The sequence below is a fragment of the Taudactylus pleione genome, unplaced genomic scaffold, assembly GCF_031769625.1.
Source record: "Taudactylus pleione unplaced genomic scaffold, aTauple2 ptg000230l, whole genome shotgun sequence".
NCBI classification, from domain to species: domain Eukaryota; kingdom Metazoa; phylum Chordata; class Amphibia; order Anura; family Myobatrachidae; genus Taudactylus; species Taudactylus pleione.
Genome location: NW_028284632.1, coordinates 519,434 through 538,653, shown reverse-complemented (window position 1 = coordinate 538,653; position 19,220 = coordinate 519,434). Strand labels below are relative to the sequence as shown.

Sequence of the window (19,220 nt, the reverse complement as noted above, 5' to 3'; positions counted from 1 at the left end):
AGGACTGCATGATTGTTAAATATGAATACGCTTTCTTTCAACTGTACTTTGTCCATGCGATTGTATGGGACCTTTGAACACACACTTGCCAATTATTTTTCCTTATTTTAAAGGAAGAATCCATTTAACAGACAGATAGTGCCCTGATCAGAACAGGACCAAAAAGGTGAGAGTCCACAATAGTGACCACTGTGTCACTGTGCCAACTCCATGCAACAGTCATTATTTACCATTTTAAATATTTAGATTGTTCTGAACTGTCCAGTCGATGTATGTGGATTTCGAATGAGGACATTTCTTGACAAATAGGGACAGGGGCGTGGCTTACTTTCTCCCAATTGTCTGGGTGGGGTGCTAAATGATTACACTTAACAATAAAAATGGTAGCAGCAAAGCATGTGCCCTCTCATTACGTCCTAATGCTTCGAGTGGTTTGGGTCAATCCCTACATTTATAACCATAGCTCCACCTGTTTAGCAATTAAACTACTTACTGACTGCTCTGCACGGCCATAACGTTTCAGAACTAGGTGGTCTGTGAAACCTACTAAACGGGCCGTCCTGGTGCCTCTTCATGTCTCAGGGCCACACACTGTCCAACACCATGCAGCCTCACATGTGCACATCATGCATGCCTCTTACTGGCTTTCTCTTCCTCTTTTCAATAATCCTTCACTTCCTCTTGCAGACTAATCTTTGCCTGTGATATCAGTTACATGCTGACACTCCATAAAGCCACATCTATATAATATAGTCTATTGTTACAGAAAAGCTAACTCGCAATGGCTAGAAATACTACTCAGCCCACGGGCATTTTTCACACTATGCAATGCAAACACAATGTATTTGAGAATTCTGTATTATTAAATAAAAAAAACACAAACTTTGTCTCAATAACAAATCAAACAATCACCATCATTGTTATAAAACACACACAAAAAAAAAGCAATTCAACAAGGAGGTATAGATGTGTCCTTACACATCTTTGTTGCGCTCCTCTTGGTGCGCCTGGTATCTTGAGGCTCTGCTAGCGCTGGGCGTCTTTTTTGCCAAAAATGCGTCCAGGGTGCAATGCGATGAGACTATGACGCACCATCAGACTGTGTTGATTAATTAGATATGCGACACTTGTATATCGGTGTGTGACGGAGTCACTGAATCTGTATACGAAGTGCTACATTGTAGCGGCCTCTGCTTTCCTTCAGTCAGAGTTCTGTTGTGCTCCATATACGGATATACAAGAGTCACATATTAAATGAATCGGCACAGTCTGCTGGTGCTTCCTAGTTGCATCGCGAAAGACGCATTTTTGGCAAAAATAAAGATACCCAATGCTAGAAGTGTTGCGCAGATCCTGGCGGCTCGCTCATGCCAGCCAAGTCACGCTGCATGGCGTATTAAGGCTAGATGTACAGTGCATCCAGAAAGTACTCACAACAATTCACTTTTTCCACATTGTTATGTTACAGCCTTATTCCAAAATTGAATAAATTCATATTTGTCCTCAAAATTCTACACACAATACCCCATAATGACAATGTTCAAAAAGTTTTGAGATTTTTGCAAATTTAATTTAAAAAAAAAAAAAAAAAAACTAAAGCTGGGCATACACTAACATTTTCTGTCAGATATCTGTCCAATCTGGATGGTTGGAATGAAAATCTGGTAATGTATGGGAGCAAATGACAATCGTCCATTTGCTCACAAACACTGGAAATTAGCCAAAAATGGTTGTTCAGACAAATTGGTTAAAACACACAAATAAAAAAATTGTTCAAATTGGTTACGTTTCCTTTTTCAGTGTTTAAAACCATATAATCGACTGTCATTTGTTCCCATGCATTACCAGGTTTTCATTCAAACCATCCAGATTGGACAGATATCTGACAGAAAATTGTATAGTGGATGTTCAGCTTAAGAAATCACATGTACATAAGTATTCACGACCTTTGCCATGAAGCTCAAAATTGAGCTCAGGTGCATCCTGTTTCCACTCATCATCCTTGAGATGTTCATACAGGTTAATTGGAGTCCACCTGTGGTAAATTCAGTTGATTGGACATGCTTATGAAAGGCATACACCTGTCTATATAAGGTCCCACACTTGACATTGCATGTCAGAGCACAAACCAAGCTTGAAGTCCAAGGAATTGTCTGTAGACCTCCGAGACAAGATTGTCTCGAGGCACAAATCTGGGGAAGGGTACAGAAAAATATCTGCTGCTTTGAAGGTCCCAATGAGCACAGTGGCCTCCATCGTTCGTAAATGGAAGAAGTTCAGAACCACCAGGACTCTTCTTAGAGTTGGCCGGCCGTCTAAACTGAGCGATCGGGGGAGAAGGGCCCTAGTCAGGGAGGTGACCAAGAACCTAATGATCACTCTGTCAGAGCTACAGCATTCATCTGTGGAGAGAGGAGAACCTTCTAGAAGGACAACCATCTCTGCAGCAATCCACCAATCAGGCCTGTATGGTAGAGTGGCCAGACGGAAGCCACTCCTTAGTAAAAAGCACATGGCAGCCCACCTAGAGTTTGCCAAAATGCACCTGAAGGACTCTCAGACCATGAGAGACAAAGATTGAACTCTTTGGCGTGAATGCCAGACGTTATGTTTGGAGGAAACCAGGCACCATTCATCACCAGGCCAAAACCATCCCTACAGTGTAGCATGGTGGTGGCAGCATCATGCTGTGGGGATGTTTTTCGGCGGCAGGAACTGGGAGACACGTCAGGATAGAGGGAAAGATGAAAGCAAGGTACAGAGACATCCTGGATGAAAACCTACTCCAGAAAGCTCCTGACCTCAGACTGGGGCGATGGTTCAACTTTCAGCAGGATATCTACCCTAAGCACACAGCCAAGATATCAAAGCAGTGGCTTCAGGACAACTCTGTGAATGTCCTTGAGTGGCCCAGCCAGAGCCTAGACTTGAATCCGATTGAACATCTCTGGAGAGATCTGAAAATGGCTGTGCACCGACGCTTCCCATCCGACCTGATGGAGCTTGAGAGGTGCTGCAAAGAGGAATGGGCGAAACTGCCCAAAGATAGCTGTGCCAAGCTTGTGGCATTATATTCAAAAAGACTTGAGGCTGTAATTGCTGCCAAAGGTGCATCAACAAAGTACTGAGCAAAGGTTGTGAAAACTTATATAACATGTGATTTCTTAGTTTTGGGGTTTGTTTGTTTTTTTTAATAAATTTGCAAAAAATCGCAAAAAAAAAAAACTTTCTACACATCATTATGGGGTATTGTGTGTAGAATTTTGAGTACCAAAATTAATTTATTCCATTTTGGAATAAGAATGTAACATAACAAAATGTGGAAAAAGTGAAGCGTTGTGAATACTTTCCGGATGCACTGTATAAGGACACATTTATATTACTCCAATATAGATCCATCGAGTAATATAGATCCACCTGGCAGTACACTCTCTGTGTTCCTCCTAATTAGCTAGTGGTCTGACAGTGAGATCTTGGAGTCATGATTAAAGGCGGAATGCGTCAGTTAACAAAAGTAAAGGGGAACTGCTGACCACCAAAGAACAGCCTGGTTTCTAGGTGCTGGAAAAACTAGTTGGTTATAGTTACAGACCTTGGCATGCTGATCATCATTAATGGAAGAGCTACCTAAAGCTGGCCACACACTAGACCAACTTTCATCCAACCATCCAACTTGTTGATTGGTTGGAATGAAAATCTGGTAAGGTATGAAAGCAAATGACAATGAGCAATTTGCTCCCAAATGCCGGAAAATGGACAAAAACTGTTGTTTGAACAAATTGTTTACATCAAACATTTAACAAACTTGTCTGAATGACCATTTTCATCTATTTTCTGGCATTTAGGGGCAAATTGCTGATCATCATTTACTCTCATACGTTACCAGATTTTCATTCCAACCAATCAACAAGTTGGATGGTTGGATGCAAGTTGGTCTAGTGTGTGGCCAGCTTAAGACACTAACTGCAAACATTGAGATGGCTATGAATAAACTGGACATACAATCATACATTTTAATTTTATTATAATGTATTTGGGAGGGGGGGGGATTTTAGTAATGGCAAATTGGAAGGTGTATCCCAGCTTAAGACTCGCTATCGGAGAGACTTGGTATTTTTCTAATGCCTGTATATATACACAACTACTTTCCTTTCTACAATCTTTGCCAAGAATAAAATAATGAAGAAAACTTACAGCTTTCAACTGCATGCGAAACTAGAGTACTAACTCGTAATAATTTACTTTGCGGATCTATTGAGGAACCTATTGTGAAAAAGGACTTAGGAGCTTCCATAGAAGAAGATATGCAGCGTGTCTAAATATGGGTACACACTTGAACAACCAAACGATCATGCGATGGTGCTATATGATGAAACACTATATCGTGTCTGCACACACACTGCATGATCAGCAGCACAATGACACAATATATATCGTTTCAGGATTAATGGTTCTGCACCGTTTCGTACGACACATCAGATGGGAAGATTCGACCACTCAATTCAAACAACAAATTTGGGGTACACACTAAACAATGGTCATTGCGATTCATCGCGGATGCAGAAGACTGGCCAATATATCGTTAAGACTTAACACTTTAATTGAGGAAACTTCAATATAAAATGTATTCCAGATGGTATTTTTGTACGAACGAGATTTTATTCGCCGACACGGTTTTGAGACTTCAAATTTTTGGCGGGATGCTCATGAAATCCTAGAACAAATATTGAACACCAAATATCACCGTTTCCAGGAGTCAGCTATTTTATGCCTCCCCGTTACTGACTTGGGAGCGCATCCTGGAAAAGCTGGCTTTCATGTCTCAAAACGCAGCCAAATCTTCTATACAGTAGCAAAACATTGGAAAAATTTGGTTTATTGCCTCTACGGAAAAAAACCCCCACTTTATTTGGACCCCTAGCTTACATTAGATTTCCCCCACCCCATCAATATTCACTACTTTGTCATTAATATCCATACTGGATAATGCCACTGTGTTGTGGCATTTAGCATTACAATGCATAAATTCATCAGACCTTGGTAACAATTTAGTATGCAGAATACTCACTCGCCCCATCACAAAACATAAGACTGATGCACTGATAATGTTTCTCCTGTTTATTTTACTGATCGTTAAATCACTGTTGGATTACTGAACATTTTCTATTGTTTATTGGCACTGTTCGACTTATTTAAAAATAAAAAGTTTCTAAAGAGAAATAGAAAGTCTTCTTTTTCTTTGACATTAGAAATCATGCTATTTTGTGTTGATCAATTAAACAAATTCCCCAGTTAAATCACTTTTGACACCATGGGGTGAATTTATTTGTTTTATCGCGCCTGTAAGTAATGGGCGCCCGACGCGCGATAGTCAATTGATTATGCTTATGAGCGCAAGTGCCGCGGGCTCCAGCTACTATATATACACATACACTTGCCGCGCCCAAATGCAACTGGTTTAGATGTGTAAAACAGCTAAATCTGTGCAAAGTCCTGGTTAGTGGCACCAGACTTTTTACGGACTTATGCTCGCCACCTCAGGAGGGTGCAAGCAGAAATATGGGTGCCCGCAACACTCATGTTCGATCGGAGTAACAATTGAATAGTTCCGTCGGCTGCCCAAACAAGAATAGAATCTTTCCCCCTGATTTAAAAAATGTGTAAAATGCCAGTAAATACTTTTTATAGCCACTGTATTTATTTTATTTCTCCATTTCCTGCTGGTATTTTGTGCTTAATAAATCAGAAAATGAAGCGTGCACATGGGCTGGATGAGCAGATGGAAGGACAACGATACTCACTTTGTTGACTACCGCTAATGAACAGACACAACAAAGTATCTTGCGATAATGTAAAATCAATAATTATATCAATTATAATAAAACTGGGGCTGGATTGATTAGGAGATTAATTTTGCTTTACATGTAAAGTGGCCACATTTACCAAAAATGGTTTCTAGTCTTAAGGTGCATACACACAGGAGAATGAAATCGTCCTGTGTGTCCCCGGGCAGGGGCGTGCTTAGTGTCGTTAATGACACTGAGCACAAACACTGAACGAAATCAAGAAAGATTTTGTTCAGTGCGGGGCTCCTTCCCTCATCCCTGCACATGTTCAACCTGACAATATCGTCAGGGTGGGCAGGAGGTTCGGGCGATGAACGGCAACTACCAACGGGAGCGCGCATTGGTAGTTGCCGTTCGTCGTTTTGGCCCTGAAACTAAACAATTTTTTAAACGACTGAACGATATCATTAACGACCAATCGTTTAAAAAATCGTCCTGCGTGTACGCACCTTAAGGCTAGATACACACTGGAGCGACAAGCATTTGTTCTGACATCGGAACGAATGCCTGTGAACAGTGCTTGTGCGTCTACACTGGACGATCGTTACGTCATTAGCAATGCATTGGCCACTAGCGATATCGCTGGGTTTGATGGGCAGCACATCAAACCTGGTGACCGACACTAGCGACCAAAGCTGCACGCAATCGCCGGTACACACAAAGCGACATAGGCGATATGTTGTTACGAAACGGCACATTATCAGTCAGATATCGCTCCAGTGTGTACCCAGCTTAATAGACATCCTAGTATATATAGCTAAACCACATACAAACTACAGTAGTGCCACTACTTTACAAATACATATATATTTTTTAACCTGTTTTCATCGATACATACATATAAAAAAAATACTTACCATTTGCATATTATTCCCGAAATTGTTTTGAAAATATTTCATTTAAAGAAACACTGTATTTTTAAAGATTTAAAAACAATCAGCAAATTCCAAACACATGAAAAAAACTTACTAATAAATCCCAGTTGTTCTGCTCAAGCAATGTGATGGCTTCATCGATATTCTCAATGCCGGTACATGCCTGGAAGGGAGGAAGAGAACACAAAGGGTTACAGAGCAGCATACTCTCCTGTCTGGGGTTGGCTGTAAGACCAGGACTGTGTCACTATCCCCCCAGTGCAACCCAGGCCCAGGTAAATGTTTTAACAAACTCTGAACTGCAGATGAACTCTACGCTAACTACAGCCCAGCCAGGAGAGGCCAAGCTCCCTCCAGTTCCCAGCAACACCTCCAGCCGTCCAAATGTTATACGTACAATTCTAGACCTACTTATAAAGGCTTATTTTATAAAATAATGCACAATGCAGACCGCTTTCCAATCAGCAACCAAACCTTTACTTACATTGCAGTGATTGGATAGAGAACATTTGTACAGTGTGTGTGTGTATATATATATATATATATATATATATATATATATGAATTACATATACACACACACACACCATTATTAAAAGGACTATTACTGTATCTTTTATAGAGCACATCGCTCTCCTCCTTCTGTGTCTTTCAGTCATGCTTTTAGATCATTAGGCAGAGCTGTTTATTTTTCGCTGCCCAGTGATTCCAGAAATCTGATTTACAGATATAACCGTATTCACGGAGGAGAGACCGCAATGGCAATGTAAAAGCAGCACTTCCTAATGAGATTACCGTAATACAAGACTAAATAGCACATAAAAAAAACAAGAGATATGGTAAGAACTTACCTTTGTTATCTCTGTTTCTACGAAGTCCATAGGGTCCACAGGGTTGACCTTGGGGTATAGCTTGGATCTGGATCCACGGGCACCATACAGTTAAAGCTTTAGCTCCCAGGATGCACCTGGGTCCGTCCTCCTCTATACCCCGCCCCCGACCACAGGCACCTCAGTTGGTAAGCAGCTAAGGCCGGAGGAGGAGACTAAACAGAGAGAAGGAAAACTGGAACACACAAGAAACCATACTCACAGAAATGGGAGACGGAAAACCGGTGACCAGCCACACAGCCCATATGAAGCCAGGTGCGTCAGGGCGGGCGCCCTGTGAACCCTATGGACTTCGTAGAAACAGAGATAACAAAGGTAAGTTCTTACCATATCTCTTGTTTTCTACTTCAGGGTCCATAGGGGGTCCACAGGGTTGACCTTGGGGATGTCCCAAAGCAGTTCAACTAAGGGCGGGGACGCTCCTGTGCTGAAAGGAGTACCCGGCGCCCAAAGGATGCATCCTGAGATGCGAAGGTGTCAAACGCATAGAACCTCAAAAATGTTTGAATTGAAGACCAAGTGGCCGCCTTACACAGCTGAACAGCGTAGGCGCCACGTCTAGCAGCCCAAGAGGGACCCACAGAACGAGTGGAATGAGCCTTAACAGAGGCTGGCACAGGTAAACCCTCCTGTGCATAAGCCTCACAATAACGGAACGAAGCCAACGGGCTAACGTTTGCTTGTTGGCAGGCCAACCCCTCTTGTGAAAACCGAAGAGGACAAACAAAGAATCCGACTTCCTAACCGAAGCAGTCCGGTCCACATAGATTCTAAGTGCCCGGACTACATCTAAGGAAGCCTCACCTGCTGAAAGATCAGGTGACTGAAAAGCTGGCACAACAAGTTCCTGGTTAATGTGGAACTTAGCAACCACTTTAGGCAAAAACTCAGATACCCTCCTGGCCGAAGCAAGAGCCAGGAGAAACACAGTCTTAAGTGTTAACCACTTGAGGTCAACCGACTCAAGAGGCTCAAAAGGAGGTCCCTGCAGGACCCGAAGAACCACCGCCAAATCCCACGGAGCCACTGGAGGCACAAAGGGAGGCTGGATCCTCAGAACACCCTGGAACAAAGTGTGAACGTCAGGCAGTGTGGCAATCCTTCGTTGGAACCACACTGACAGGGCCGATACATAAACTCTTAGGGAAGCAAGCCGTAAGCCCAGGTCAAGACCTGACTGCAGAAATGCCAAAATCCTAGAAAACTCTGAACACCCGAGGGTCATAGCTTCTAGACTCGCACCACTGAAAGTAAGTGTGCCACACTCTGTGGTAAATCCGTGCAGAGGCAGGTTTACGTGCCCTAAGCATGGTACTGTTGACAGAGCTTGAAAAACCCCGGGACCTTAAGACGGCTGTCTCAAGAGCCACGCCGTCAAAGACAGTCGACCCAGATCCGGGTAAAGGCAGGGACCCTGAGACAGCAGATCCCGACGTTGAGGCAGAAGGTACAGAGCGTCTACAGACAGGCCCCTGAGATCGGAGTACCAAGGACGTCTGGGCCAAGCTGGAGCCACCAGCAGAAACGTGCCTCCGTCCTGTTAGATCTTTCTGAGTACCCGAGGGAGCAGGGAGACTGGAGGAAACAGATACGCTAGGTGAAACGACCATTTCACTGACAACGCATCCACTAGGCTTGCGCCTGCGTCCCTTGTCCTTGAGCCATATATGGGCAACTTGTAATTGTGACGAGAGGCCATCAGGTCCTATTCCGGCAGTCCCCACCTGTCCACGAGAAGTTGAAACACCTCTGGGTGAAGCGACCATTCCCCGGGATGCACGTCGTGACGGCTGAGGAAGTCTGCCTCCCAATTGAGGACTCCCGGGACGAAGACTGCCGATATTGCTGGAAGGTGGCACTCCGCCCAAGTCAGGATTTGGGACACTTCCAACATCGCAGCTCGACTGCGAGTTCCTCCGTGGTGATTTATGTATGCCACCGTGGTGACGTTGTCTGATTGCACCTGAACTGCTCTTCCGAGAAGAACGGTGCCTGACGCCAGAAGAGCACGGTACACTGCCCGTAGCTCTAGAATGTTTATGGGAAGGACGGCCTCCTCCGCCGACCAACGGCCCTGAAGAGACAACGAGCCGGTCACTGCCCCTCAACCCCGGAGACTGGCATCTGTCGTGAGCAGAACCCAGTCCGGAATCCAAAAGGGGCGACCCTGGCCAAGATGAGCTGACTGCAGCCACCACGCCAAGGACTGGCGCACTTCCGGGGACAATACCAGTATCTGGGATCGTATCCGGCGGGACAACCCGTTCCATTCCACAAGAATCTGCCCCGGCAGGGGTCTGGAATGGAACTGGGCGAACTCCACCATGTCGAATGCCGACACCATGGACCCCAGGACTCATTGCCGAAAGTATTCACACCCTGCCACTGCTTAGGCAACCGTGTATCCTCAGTTGTAGGGAGGATACCTTTTCCAGAGTCAAGAAAATCCTTTGTTGACTGGAGTCCAAGAGTGCTCCCAGATGGACCATCCGTTGAGATGGGATCAGAGACGACTTCTTCCAATTTATTAACCACCCATGTGCTTGAAGACAAGCAATTGTCAGGTGGAGATGATGAAGAAGCACCTCCGGGGAGCTCGCCAGCAGCAGCAGATCGTCCAGGTACGGCAGCAACCGTATACCCTGACCCCGAAGGTGGGCAGCCATGACTGCCGTCACCTTGGTGAAGACCCTCGGAGCCGTGGAAAGAACGAAAGGCAACGCCCGAAATTGGTAGTGATGGTTTAGGATAGCAAACCTCAGGTACCGCTGATGTGCCAGTGCCACAGGCACGTGGAGATAGGCGTCCTGGATATCGAGGGAGACCATGAAGTCCCCCGGTTCCATCGCCAGGATGATGGACCGCAATGTTTCCATCCTGAACTCGGGAACTCTGAGGTACTTGTTCAGAGACCTTAAACTCAGAATAGGGCGATGAGACCCATTTGGTCTCTGCACCAGAAACAGAGATGCGAAGCTTTGGACTCGTCCAGCGAAGGACTCGTGCAAAAAAATTGGTGGGGCGGCCTGCACCGAAACGACAGGGCGTACCCTTGAGAGACTACTTCTCGAACCCAAGCATCCGTGGTGAACCAACACTGGGCGAATCTGAGAAGTCAGCCTCCCACTCTGGGGTCCCCCAGGGAGAGGCCCGTCCCGTCAGGCAGCAGGTTTATCCTGCTGTTTGGAAGAGGGGCGCCAAGCATTCCATATGCTTCTTGAGTTTGGATGAGGCTTTGGTCGCTGAATGTCTCGGGAAGGACTGGCCCTTGGCCTTACCCTGAACCCGAAATGACCGAACGGCAGTGCTCCTCACCCTAGCCAGCGCAGAAGCCGAAGGGAGGAAAGCCGACTTGGACTTAGCCAAGGTATCCACTATTTTTTCCAAATCTGGACCAAATAGCAAATCTCCATTAAAGGGGAGAGCCTCCAGACCCTTTTTAGAGTCCGCATCAGCCCTCCAGGACCGCAGCCACAAGGATCTCCGAGCAGACAAAGCCGCAACTCTAGAGGTTAACATGCTTGCGTCCAATGACGCTTCCCCAATATAGGAATTGGCATCCCTCATTTGTGCCACTAATGCTCTCTAAACATCCGGAACACCGTCCGTAAGAGAATCCTCCAAGGCTTTGGCCCAGTTCTCAATGGCTTAAGCCACGCAGGAAATGGCCATGGACGGGCGCGCCACCGCTCCGGAGAGCGACTTCAAACAAATCTCCACTTTCCTGTCCGTTGGATCCTTTAAAGAGGAAATAGACGGCAATGGTAGCGTAGCGGATTTAACCAAGCGAGTGACATGTGAATCCACCACCGGTGGAGTCTCCCATTTCCTGCAATGATCCTCAGGAAAGGGATAATGAGAAGCCAACCCTTTCTGCGGTTGGAATCTCTTGCTGGGTAATTGCCAGGCCGCCGCCATATGATCCACCAACTGATCGGACAGAGGGATTTGCTTTCCTGAAGTCAGGAAACTTTGACTTAGGGACCGGTGCCTCCTCCTCTATATTGAGAATAGCCCGCACCACCCTAACTAATGCTGGAACATTAATGGAGGACCTAGGCTCAACCTCCTGTCCCACAGCATCCAAATCAGAATCCTATGGACCTCTCCATCATCTGAAGAGGGATCCGATTCTGATACCTGCGCAGTGAGTAAACTCACAACAGGCCGCTTAGCCGCCTTCTGTGGCACATCGCCCTGCAACAATGACTTAAAAGCCGAGGATGAAGGCGCCAAACTCTGTACCGAGTTGGAGAGAACATCCACCCAAGGCGGAGGAGCCGACTGAGGGAAGCCCTGAAAAGGCACTACAGACTGTTGTGATACAGGGGGAGGCTGGACATACACAGACAGCCCCGAATACTGTCTCACAGTCTGGGCCCCGGAGGGAGACCGCAATACCTGCGGAATATCCGGGGAATGGGAGATAGAGTGCTGGGACAATGCCCCAGAAGGGGTCACTGTAGGGATCGACATCTGCAATAGATGTCAGCACTTGTGAAACATCGCCCAAGGGGGGTCCTGCTGCATAGGGGTATAGAGGGGCCTGGTGCCAGCTGGCACTGCCCGCAAAGACCATCCTGAGATAAATCCTCCCATTAACACCAGCAGAACAGCGACACAGGAGCCCCGGAGTGCTCAGTCTCCTCATCAGACATAATACAGTAATTATACAATAAATACTTATCAGCAGAGGACATACGGTGTTAACACCCTCGCACTCACCAGCATGCAACACAAACAGGCCCAAAAATATGGTACTGTGTAGCACACAACAGTATGTGACTGACCTCACAAATACATGATTTATAAAAGTGAGGTTAATAGAAAAACGCCCCTCCCCCACACACCTTCGGGCTGTAGGAGAAGCAAAGGGATAGATATAAGCTGACAGCAAGTAGAGAATAAGTACAGACAGCAGCACTAGCAAAGTCACATACAATGCAGGAAGATTGTACTTACTGCACCAATCGCTGCCCTCAACCACCCAGATTCAGTGTCTGGGGGGAGTTATAGCGCTGTGTACACTGTCCTTTTGGTGGGGAGAGGTACACAGACCATGCACCTGCCTGGGAGCCTACGTTAGTCGGAGAGCTCTGAGGAGGAGTGGCCAGCAGAGGAGCAGCTCAGCGACGCCAGTACACACGAGAAAAGGCGCGCTGAGCTGAGGGGAGGAGCCGCTAAACCAGGGAAGGCTGCCTCCCCTGGCTAGTATTTAACCCCAGGGATGCCGGTTCCCCTCCGGAACTTATACCCTGGTGGCCCAGCGGAGCGCGGGGTATGCCTGCATGAGGGGGAGCCCGCCGCCGCTACTAGCGCCGCCGGTCTGTCCCCAGAGACCAGCGGCAACTGACTGCATTTACCCCCGCGAGCGGCGCTAAGAGCGCTGCTCGCGGCTTACCTGTTCCCCGTAGAGTCCGGCAGCAGTCAGAGGGAGGTCCCGGAGCCATGCTAGGACTAACTCCGGGGTCCCGCTGCGATCGCCAGATCAGTACTGGCGTCGCAGCGCCAGCGGGGTGTTGAAGCGGCAGCATGGACATCCAGAAGGACAGTCCTATGCTGCCGCATTAAGTGTAAAACAAGAGAGAAAAAATAAAAAACTTTTCTTCTATAAAAATAAAGCTATGGGGCTGCTCCTGCAGCCCCACTGCACAGTGCAACCGACTTCGGCCGGCACCAAACTGAAACTGAGGTGCCTGTGGCCGGAGGCGGGGTATAGAGGAGGACGGACCCAGGTGCATCCTGGGAGCTAAAGCTTTAACTGTATGGTGCCCGTGGATCCAGATCCAAGCTATACCCCAAGGTCAACCCTGTGGACCCCCTATGGACCCTGAAGTAGAAATAAAAAGGTACTAAAAAAAAAAAAAAAAAAAAATCATATACCCACTACTACTGTATTACAAAGAAATCAAAAGGTAGAAATTCCCTGTAATCAAGATAGATTATATAATAATGCCAAGTGAATTTATATATTTACAATAAAGCTCATCTTAAAGGCATAACATTAAAATGGGCTTAAGCCACCTATAAATTATCTTTCCAAACAGCAAACTGGTTGGAATGAAAATCTGGGCGTGTATGAGAGCAAACGACCAATCAGCCGTTTTGCTCTCAAACACTGTAAAACGGCCGAAAAAGTTTTTTTCAGGCAAGTTGGTTAAATCGGTTTGATTAAACTAAATTGGTCTGATTGACCGTTTTTCCCGTTTTCCTTTATGTGTGCATCCGTCTTAAGTAAGCGGACGGTATGCTACAGCCATTTACAGCTAATATAAGATTACACGAACTGGACAGAGCATTTATACGGTCTCACTTATTCTTGTTTATCTACAGTACATCGCTCAACCAAGTACATAGCACTGTAAGTGGCAACAAACTTCTATGGGTGGACATCGCCTTTAAAATAAACAGCGACACAGTGAGGTAAACCTGAGAGTTGGTAAAAACTATACAGTACACTATCTGCCCCATCCCTCCTGGAAAAAGCTAGTTATCCATGTAATATTATTTTGTGAAAGAGAATAGTAAAGAATATCGCCATTTCCATACGGCATCACCATTCGCTTATAGTGCTGCTGTTTTCTACAGGAGAGTCAATATCCTCCAGAGACAACCCTGCAGGGTATGCGTTGCCGACCGCCGGCATCTAGACTACAGAATCCCAGCGAGGGTTAACTAACCTACGCCGCGAGATCGGCACCCGGCATCCCGATCGAAGGGATGCCGAGCACGGACAGCCGCGGGGGAGGGGGGCAGGTTTAGGGTTCCCGGGAGGGACTTAGGGTTAGGCATCCCCCCGGGAGGTTAGGTTTAGGCTAATGGGAGGGAGTGTTAGTGTTAGGCACCCCCGGGGGAACGTTAGGGTTAGGCACCCCCCCAGGGGACTTAAGCTGGCCACACATCTAAAGATTATCTGTCCAACCAGCCAACTTGTTGATTGGTTGGAATGAAAATCTGGTATGATATGAAAGCAAATGACAATCAGCAACTTGCTCCCAAACACTGGAAAATGGACAAAAACTGTTTGAACAAATTCTTTGGATTAAACATTTAAAAAAACTTGTCTGAACGACCATTTTCATCTGTTTTCTGGCATTAGGAGCAAATTGCTGATCATCAGTTACTCCCATACGTTACCAGATCTTCATTCCAACCAATCAACTTAGTTGGATACAAGTTGGTCTAATGTGTGGCCAGCTTTAGGTTTAGGCGGCGGGAAAGGGGGGGGGGTTGGTTTAGGCACCCTAAAGGAGGGTTAGGGTGTAGAGTTAGGTCAGTAAGTACTTACTTTCTAGACCAGGGGTTCCCAACCACGGTCCTCAAGGCACACTAACAGTCCAGGTTTTAGGGATAACCATACTTGAGCACAGGTGACTTAATTAGTGCCTCAGTTATTTTGATTAGACCATCTGTGCACAATCATGGCTATCCTTAAAACCAGGACTGTTAGTGTGCCTTGAGGACCGAGGTTGGGAATCACTGTTCTAGACGATCGGGATTTCCTTCCATGTCGGGCTGGCGCTGCCGGGATTTGGCGGTGTATCATACCGAATCCTGAGAGACTGCTACACTTTGATGTGTCTTTTGACCACTAAAAACAGGTTTTCAATTGAAGTTTATTAGAAATTACACACTTAACAAATTAGTGTTGAACCTTATCCAAGTCTGTGGGTAACCAGTCACCCGGCCATCAACTAGCAAGCTGTGCAAATGATTAATGAGAAAATAAAAGCTCAACTTAGCAATTTAGAAATTTGCTAATTATGCTGGGTAAAATAGTACCCCATTACCAATCATGTGTGACTGACGTGTAACACACAGCTCTCCCCTTGTTGTGGAACTACAAATCTCAAAGCTATGGACTGGCAGCTCCTACCAGGACCACTAGAAAGATACCCCCTGCCTTTAGACCTATAGCGCCTCATCAAATATGGATATAGTAGTATAGACGAGGATGGGATAGCTTACTGGTAATATGCCATCATTCCAGAACTCTGGGCAGAAACTCTCCATAAAGTTCATAAAGCAGAACTGCCAAACCCATGGGAACAAACGGTACACTGTCGGCAGACATAAGAACACGCAGTGCTCTCCAAGAAATGCAGCCTGTTCTGCAAAATAAACTGACTTATCACTGAACGGCTTATCAATTCTGCTAGACACTATTGCCGGTTAGAATGACAGCCCTGGAAGTCATTCACTTGCACAGTAATAAATCACAAGATGCATTAAGATGTGTGGGGCATTGTTCGGTGTCCTAATCTCTCATCTATTATCCCATCAGCATATAGCCAGGATCCAGTTTCTCTACAGCCATTTCTAGCATATAGTGCTGACAAATTAATTACATTTTGATGCTTCCAATGGATAGAGAAGTCTTAGTAACGCTGACACAGAATTTCCGAGCACATAGATGAGTGTGCAGTTACGATTTCTGACCACTTGGTGGAGCTAGAACATGCACTGAAATCATCATCAGCACTCGTCACTGTCTCCTGCTCAATTCACATGGCAAAATTAAAAAATCACCTTCCCACATTTTCACTAGGGGACAATTACACTAACAGGATTTCATTTGTATGTTTTGCACACTTCAAAAACAGGTGTTAAACTAATTAACCCAAATGCTTGGACGATATGGACGATAACGATGTCGTCCATAGCTCGTGCATGCAGGCCAACCTGGTTGATATCGACCAGGTTACTATAGGGACCCGCGTTGGCCATCGTTGGTAGGTACATGGGGCCTGATTCAGAGCCGCTCGCAAAAAGAGAGTGCTCGCTCTGAATCAGAGTGGCCACTTTCTTTTAAATAACCCGGCCTCCTGGCCGCTCGCTAAGCTGTGGGTGACCACCCACAGCTTGAGCGATCGGCCAAGTGATGGTCGCGATCATCGTGCTTGTGACGAGACCCTTGTGGTAGGGTCTCGTCTGCCACAAGCCCCAGTGAGCTTCCGGCTCTAATAGAGCCGGAAGTTCACTACTGACATCACTTGTCACTACATCACGTTCCTTGTGATGTCAGTAGGGTCGCCCACAAACGGCAGGCGTACGCCTCCGTTTGTCCAGCCACCCCCCCACCCCGCCTACAAAACAGGGCGAGCTGTCGATCAACATCGACAGCCGCTCCGTTTGTAGCAAGTCCTGGAGCGAGAGAATTTCTCTCACTCAGGGGCTTGCGCAAGCCACGCATGCGCATTGCCCCACCATCGACCCGCTTGCGAGCGGGTCTGAATCAGGCCCATGGTGTGCTGGATGTTCGATATCGAACATCCAGCAGACCCGGGAGATCGCACAACGATATCGTTATAGTTGTTGATCGTCCAGTGTGTATGCACCATAAGATATTCTGGCAAAAAGGGATTTTCTGTATTTTGAAGCTCCATGACCAATCCTAAAAAGACATTAGGCATACTGCCCCACCACTGCCCTCCGCACTAAACAGCTTAGCAGTGCTCCTCACAGTGGGGATGAATCAGAGCTGCAGGCAATCAAGCCTTAAGTACAGACACAGAAATAAATGTGTATAGTCACCCATCAGTGACCAAAATTCCAACTCCACACCCACAGCACTCCCTAATGACACACAACCTATACGTGAATGCCCTGTTGTCAGCTGGTTACACTCATTAAGGCGCAAGCGGAGATGAGAACCACTCAGTAGTTACTAATAGCTGTCTCGGCTCGGCCACAGAGTGCGCCCACATAACTCCAAGCCATCCCCACTGTGTGACGGAGGAGAGACTTGGTGACCACCTCAGTGTGTAGCATAGTTGGACAAGGCAACATTTGAAAGCGGCAGGACCAATCACAAGCCAGGGCTGCGAGAGGCACAAAGTAATAAAGTGAAATTTGATGGGGAAGGTGGGGACAGACCTCATGAAAAGATCACCATGGTCCAAATGCAATACCCTGCGAATTGCGGGCAGCTGCAAGTTTTTGCCGATGTTGGGGGCTAGATTTTTATTTGATTCATGTAAAAAACTGCAAGTTCTAGTTCTTCACTGCATGTCAAATGCGATAATGTTTGAGATGCGGTGTCACTAGTATTTAATGCACAGAAAGTAACCAGCAAGTGAATGCGAATATAACATTGGCAGAGAGGTTCATACAGGTGCCAGGTGAAGCTCTACGGAAGAGGAGCATCTGCCAAACCAACAAGAACATTAACAAACAGGATTCTTTCAGGTTTCAGTTTGTGAATAAATAAGCTGATGTCACAGGCAGGAATGTGGTTTGAACAGGGAACATACCAATTACATAGTCATTACATTGCCAATAGTAACATGTAATTATACTGCAATTAACAGATATTACTGCTCTCACTACAAAACCGTCACCTGTGTGTGACCCACTTACTGCTGGATAAGACAGTACAAAAACAGACGCTCGCCCTGAGGAGCCAACGTCATCGGTGATTAAAGGGATGAGGTGGCAGCCCTACCCATGAATACCTTTTATAAAACAATCAATGATCGGTGCCAGCTTCTTTTCCTTTTTTGTCTTTACAGCAACATTAAACTGAATAATTACTTGATAATATTACTGTGGCATAACAGTTCTTGAGGAATACATACAGAACTGTCCTCATCTGTTACAGTTTGTTTTTCCAAATTATTTTTATTGACAGGTTTCTAGCACAAGGTACATATGGCCTTATTCAGACCCACTCGCAAGCGGATCGATGGTGGGCGTGCGCTCGCCCCGGAGCAAGTGAGAAATTCACTCGCTCCGGGGCTCGCTACAAACGGGTCGGCTGTCTATGTTGATCGACAGCTCGCCCAGTTTTGTAGGCGGGCAAGGGGGGTGGCTGACCAAACGGAGGTGTTCCTGAAGGAACGTCTGCCGTTTTTTTGGGCGGCCCTACTGACATCACCAGTCTATTAAAGCAGGAAGTTCACTGGGACTTGAATCTGAATCAGGTCCATAGTACACAACCAAAGTATTTCAATATAACAATCATGTTACAACATAGTAGATAGAAGAATAATTCTTATATAAAATTTTCACATAGTGGTATGGAAAACATTCAAAACAAGTATAAACAGATAATACATATATTCATCCAAAAATTTGCCAAATCAGTGTTAAACAAATTACACAAAAGTAATAAAAAACTATTTCAAAGTTCAAAAAGGGTTCCCAGAGTTTAGTATTTCCATATTATACCAGGATGTGAGAGCAAAACATTTCCTTAGGGCCTCTCCTAATGTAGCTGATGGGGTGTGTACAGTATATAAGGAAGCCAGGTGTCGAAAAAACAAGAGATATGGTAAGAACTTACCTTTGTTATCTCTGTTTCTACGAAGTCCATAGGGTCCACAGGGTGACCTTGGGGTATAGCTGGATCCTGGATCCTCGGGCACCACGGAGTTAAAGCTTTTAGCTGCTCCCAGGATGCACTTGGGTCCAACCTCCCCTATACCCCGCCCCCGAGCCACAGGCACCTCAGTTGGTAAGCAGCCCAGGCCGGAGGAGGAGACTAAACAGAGAGAAGGAAGACTGGAACACACAAGAACCATACTCACAGAAATGGGAGACGGAAAACCGGTGACCAGTCACAGAGCCCATATGAAGCCAGGTGCGTCAGGGCGGGTGCCCTGTGGACC

At 46.1% G+C, this 19,220-nt stretch overlaps 1 protein-coding gene across 2 annotated transcripts in view; it reads right to left on the bottom strand.

The window, feature by feature from the left end:
- Positions 1–19,220, bottom strand: part of FAF1 (Fas associated factor 1) — a 305,642-nt gene that overhangs the window by 245,550 nt on the left and 40,872 nt on the right. For both annotated transcript variants that reach the window (XM_088479291.1, XM_088479292.1), the window contains exon 2: positions 6,816–6,884. In XM_088479291.1, the coding sequence (XP_088335417.1) occupies positions 6,816–6,884 (69 nt within the window). The remainder of the gene's footprint in view (positions 1–6,815; positions 6,885–19,220) is intronic.